This window comes from Protopterus annectens, chromosome 5.part0 (genome assembly GCF_019279795.1).
Source record: "Protopterus annectens isolate FY-2018-M chromosome 5.part0, PAN1.0, whole genome shotgun sequence".
Taxonomy (NCBI): Eukaryota; Metazoa; Chordata; order Ceratodontiformes; family Protopteridae; genus Protopterus; species Protopterus annectens.
In genome coordinates, this window is record NC_056735.1 from 171,220,740 (window position 1) to 171,226,490 (window position 5,751).

The 5,751-nt window shown below is 44.7% G+C and overlaps 1 protein-coding gene across 1 annotated transcript in view; it reads right to left on the reverse strand.

Moving 5' to 3' along the window:
* Positions 1–4,761: 4,761 nt before the first annotated feature.
* LOC122802137 (centrosomal protein of 295 kDa-like) overlaps positions 4,762–5,751 on the reverse strand; it is a 1,720,043-nt gene continuing 1,719,053 nt past the window's right edge. Inside the window, exon 17 of the mRNA XM_044071818.1 lies at positions 4,762–5,024. Within this exon, the coding sequence (XP_043927753.1) occupies positions 4,762–5,024 (263 nt within the window). The remainder of the gene's footprint in view (positions 5,025–5,751) is intronic.

Below are 5,751 nucleotides of genomic sequence, written 5' to 3' on the forward strand. Positions count from 1 at the left end.
TTACTGCTAGCATTTCTTTTTGATTGATGTGAAGGTGCTTTTCTTTTTGGAACCATTTGCCCTGAATGCACCGATCTGTCATGTGCGCCCCCCAGGCGTAGTCCGAGGCGTCTGTTGTGATGACTTGATTTGCTTGAGGCTTGCTGAATGGAAGACCTGTGTTTGTTTGACATGCTTGAACCCACCACAGAAATTCCTTTTGCAGACATGGAATTAGTGGTATTATTGTTTCCAATCTGTGGCTGTGTTGAGACCATATGTTTTTCAGGTACCATTGTAGTTTCCTCATATGCAGCTTTGCACATGGGATTAGTAAGATGCAAGATGCCATGAATCCCAGAGCCTGAAGGATTTTCCTTGCAGTCAGCCTGGTGCAATTTGCTAGTGTTCTGAAGTACTGAATTAGTTGCCCCTGCTTCTCTGGCGTGAGGTAGGCCATCTGGGTGTTTGTGTCCAAATTGGCACCCAGGAAAATTATCTTCCGAGAGGGTATTAGCCTTGATTTCTTTTTGTTGACTGTGTATCCCAGAGAGTTCAATAACATTATTACATAAGCCAGATGTTTCTGAAGAATGTGCTTGCTGTCCGCTTGGATCAGGCAGTCGTCCAAATAGGGGTATATTTGTATCCCTTGAAGTCTACAGTAGGCAATTACTGATGCCAGGCATTTCGTGAATACTCTGGGCGCAGTAGATAAGCCAAAGGGCAATGCAGAGAATTGATAATGGGTTGAACCTGCAAGAAATCTGAGGTACATTCTGCAATTTTGTCTGACTGGGACATGCAGGTGTGCCTCCTTGAGGTCCAATGTTACCAGCCAAGACTCCTTGCCCAGCATGGGAAGAAGTTGCTGTAGAGTGAGCATCTTGAATTTTGGTACCAGTAGAAATGTGTTTAGGATGGATAGATCCAAAATAGGTCTCCAATCTTTTCCCTTCCTTGGCATCAGAAATAGCCTGGAATAAAAACCTTGACCTTGTTTGTGCGTAGGCACCTCTTGAATAGCTTTCATGTTTATGAGATCTGTAATTTGCCTTTGTGCCTCTGCCCTTTGATTGTGTGGCAGGTTTGGCATGCCTCTCATTTTTGGAAGGGTATGAAAATGGAATTTGTAGCCTCTGTTTATAATGTCCAGGATCCATTTGTCCTTTGTGACGATATGCCAATTTTTTGAAAATAATGCCAGCTTTCCCCCTAAGGGGGCTGCCATTTGAGACCTGGTTGGCATGCAAAGGGGAAAGTCATTGGGTTCGCTTTCTGAAAGATTGCGAGTTGTCCTCACCGCCTCTTTGTGTAGGAGCTTGCCATTGTCTGCCTCTATATGATCCTTGGGATTGTCCTCTGCCCCTCGGGCGCCTGTATCTGCCTCTTTGGGGTCTGTCTATGGCAGGAAAGGACCGGTTTTTGGAAGGCCAATTTCTACTAAAACGGGGGGGGGGTTGTACTTGTAGAAATTCTTCCACAGTTTACATTGATTTAGCCTTTTCCTCCATTTTCCTTAATACCTCCTCAGCATTAGCACCAAATAGTACATCCTTTTGAAGAGGGGCGTCTAGTAATTTAGCTTTGACATGATCAGGCAAGGCTTGTTCCTTGAGCCAGGCATGCCTACGTATGACTGATCCTGTAACAGCAGCTCTACATGAGGCCTCTAGAGCATCAAAACCACATTGTAAGGTATGCTTACCCACTTGTTCTGCACTATGCATCAAATCCTGCAACTCCTTCGAGTCTGGTTGTTCAGGTTGTGACATTTTACTTTTCAGTTGTGATAACAAAAACTGTTGGTATTTTAGCATATGAAACTGACAGTTTAAGGCCATCATGGATAAGGTAGCCGAGGTATATACCTTTTTTCCCCACCTTTCTAAGGATCTGGAATCTCTCTCGGAAGGCAATGGATTTTTAGCAATGGAGGCCTTAACTCCCTTGGGCCCTGTGAGATGGTCTCTGGGTCAGCAGCATGGCTTTTGTATAGAAATTGGTGTGAGTCAGGGACCCTGTAGTACCTGTCAGGCTTAACTGGTGCTGGAGGTAGAGAGTCCGGGTTAAGGCAGGCCTCCGAGTAAACATCATCTAGGATGTCCAAGACAGGAGGTATAGCCAGAGGCCTGTGCTGAGGATGCAAGAGAAATTCCCTGAGCCTTTTCTTGGAATCTGAATAATCCTGGCCTTCCCAGTGGAAGTGTTCCCTTAAGGTATGCAAAGTTTCCCCAAATGAGTAATCCTCAGGGGGGATACAGAAGGGATGGACGACTCCGCATCAGAGTCTTCAAAAGGGAAGTAAGAATGTTCCTGATCATCAGAGTGCTCTGAAATAATGGAGCCCTGATCAGAGGAGGTGGAATCTTCCTCCACTCTAGGCCTTTGGTCCGGAGGGGGCTGAGAACCTCTGATAAGAGTAATTAAATCCTCAGCCATTTTAAGCATCTGTTTCTTAGGCATGGGGCCTAGAGATGGGCCCTGTGTAGCTGGTCTCTTAGAGTGCATGGTTGCTTTAGACTTTGTGAAAGCCTTGATGGAGAAAGAAGAGGAAGGTCTGAAGACACCCTGAGTGGAGGTGGACCTGTCCACATTCTGAGTTTCAATGCCAAGAGTGGCTTCGGTAACTGTAGTCTGGGTGTGGGCCGAGGAGCCTGCGACCTTGGGCAAAGGAGACACCGTCAAAGACAGGTCGTCGGTAGTCAGGGGCTGCGTAGGCGCCTCGCTGAAATCCGGACCACGTGTAGTCGGCTTTGACGTGGTGTCGGTAGAGGCCGCGGACCTCGTGTTTCGGTCCTTGTCTTTGCGTTTTTTAGACAAAACCGGAGTCGGAGTATCCAACGACATAGTATAGTTAAATGCTTTCCCAAAATAATGCTGGGCGAACTCTGCCCGACGCTTAAAAGTGCGTTTGTTGAATGTAGCACAAAAGCGACAGACCGAGACGTCGTGGTCTGGGCCTAAACAAGGTATGCAGAGGGAATGGAAATCCTTATGCGGTATTTGCTTCCCACAAGAAATACAATTATTAACTTTGTCTGACATCGGTCTGAGGCAAGAAAAGTTTCCCCAACGGGGTACTAAGCTTTTAAGAAGACTTCGGTTTCCAAATTTTCGTAATCTCAGGAGCTGGCCGACCGGCATTTGCGAACTGCTTCTGCTTCGGGCACCGCGCGGCAAGAAAGACTGAAGAAAATGGTGTCGGCTGGTTCCTTTATACCCTTGTCGCACTGACGTCAGGGAAGAAGCGACAACAACCGACGCCAGACCTAGACTTTGGAATTTGGCCGACCGAGGACCCGCCTGACGGCAGGAGAACCCATCTGTTATGACTGCAGCTGTATGCACGATGAACATCCAGGTAAAATAAAGGAGCACAACATTGCGAGTCCACAGTACTATTTTAATATTAAAAATAAAAAAACAACGTTGTTAAGCGCTTTCATCAACTAGTATGACTTCTTCAGAACAAATTCCATTAAAAATTTCAAGTTTAAATACATGTTGCTGGTTAGTCATTGGTTATAATCCAACCAATTCCATCAATGAAAATTCAATGCTCATGAATATATAAACACCAATGAATTAGAATAAAATGAAATAAAGTAAAATAAATGTGCACAGTATTAAATAAAACAAAAATCAAATATTCTCAAAACATAAGTAATATAAAATACTAATATAAACTCATCATTCAAAAAAATATATATTTATATAACCACAAATATATTTACAAATGGCTTTGATGTTATATAAGTATAGTATAGTATGTATAGTATACAAGAACAATAGGAGCACCTGCCACAAGGTTTACTTCCGCATCTTTTACCCTGTCTATTGTTTGAAACAAGACCTGCCTCCAGCAAAGACTTCATATTAGGTCCTACCTTTGTAGAAAATATGTTGACATACTAGACCACTGACATGCTCTCCAATCTGAATAGCAACCATTCCCTAGAAGGAGAACATCTTGAAATGCCTGCAGTGCCACTAGGACTGCTCTCATTTCTAGGATATTAATGTGAACATTGTCCTCTAACTGAGGACAGGGGCCTTGGACCATCCTTCCCAAGTAATGCTCCCCCCCAATTATCACTGTGGCCTTCAGCAGAGGAGGAAGAATAAAAGGGCAGCCCAGAGAACAACTTCAGCATGAATCCACCATGCTATGTGTTGTTTGCAAACATCTGCAATTTGAATAGGTGCAGTCACAGGGTGATGCCCTACAGACCAGTGTACTGTAAGGGTCCAATGCAGTTCCCTCATGTATAATCTTGCTAAAGGTGCCAAAACTACTGAGGCTTTCAATGATCTGAGAAGCTGTAATATCAGTCTGGCTGGAGGGGAACAGAATATGCAGTGCATGGTTTTGTAGATTGCTTAACCTAGTCTGTGGTAGGTTTGTGATCTGTCTCACAGTATCCAGATGAGCACCAATGAATTCAAGGGCTTCAGTAGGGTAGAGTTGAGACTTAGCATGATGCCCAGTTGAAGACAAAAATGGAGCAAGTAATCCCTGGCCTGAATCAGTAGAAGCTTGGTGGACGCAGAAAGGAGCCAGTCATCTAGGTAAGGAAACAACCGGAATCCATGCAGTCTCAAGTGAGCTGCAACACTGTCATGCACTCAGTGAACAACCCAAGGGCTGTGGCAAGACGAAAGGGCAGGACTCTGAATGGACAGTGACTGGCTCCGAGCTGGAAAGGTAGGTATCTCCTAGAGCACCTGTGTATCTCGATATCGTAGTAGGCATCCTAGAGATCTATAGAGCACATCCAATCATCCTTCCACAACAATGGCAGAATAGACTGAACTGTGACCATACAGAACTTTGAGCGTTTTACAAATCGATTTAGATTGCTGAGATCCAAAATTGGTCTTAGGTCTCCTGTCATCACGGACACTAAAAAACATCTCAAATTGGTTCTGGATCCTTGTTGGTCTGTGAGGACTGCTTGGATGACCCTTTTCTTCAGCAGGTTTTCTATTTCTACGGCTGCTGCTTTCCTCTGACTGGGTGGAACAGTTAGAATTCTTTTGATCTGTTGGGGAGATACAAGGAAAAATAGTATGCAATAACCTCTGGATATTATTCTGGGCACCAAAGTATCTTTGGTAATGGCTGTCTAGGCTTCTGAGTACAGAAATAAGCATCCTTGATTGCCTCCAGAGTGCAGCAGTCAAGGCAACCCTTCAGGGACGTTGAAAGGGCTTCTCAGAAAAATTACCTCTGAAGTCCTGATGTAGTGGGCCATCTTCAGCATAGGGGCGACATCTTCCATTAAAGTTCTCTCCTCTGCCACAAGGGGATTTGTAACCACAGGAGTCCTGGGAAGACCCTTGCATCTTTCAGAAGCATACCTTTCTGCCTCCTCTCTGGTTCCGGTAGAAAGTTCTTTGAGGTAGAAAAATGTACTCCTACAACAGATATCTGCCCATCCTGCTCCCTCCTAGAAAGTATTTCCTTTGCCTTAGGGCCAAACATGGAGGATCCATCAAATGTAGTACTGATGAATGACATCTTGAAGGGCTCAGCAAGGTCACACAGGCACATCCAAACATGCCTTCTTGCAGCAATCCCTGACAATGCATCTCTCAAAGCCTCCCTTTGAGACACAAGAAATTAACGTCACTGAGTCATTCAACAGGGACTGGAGGGTGGTCAACTGTGAAGAAACCATCTTCCTGTCCTCTGCAGACATGGACTCACGAGGGTATTGGAAAATTCCTTGATCAATTCCCCTCTGAAATCTTCAAACATGTGCCAAA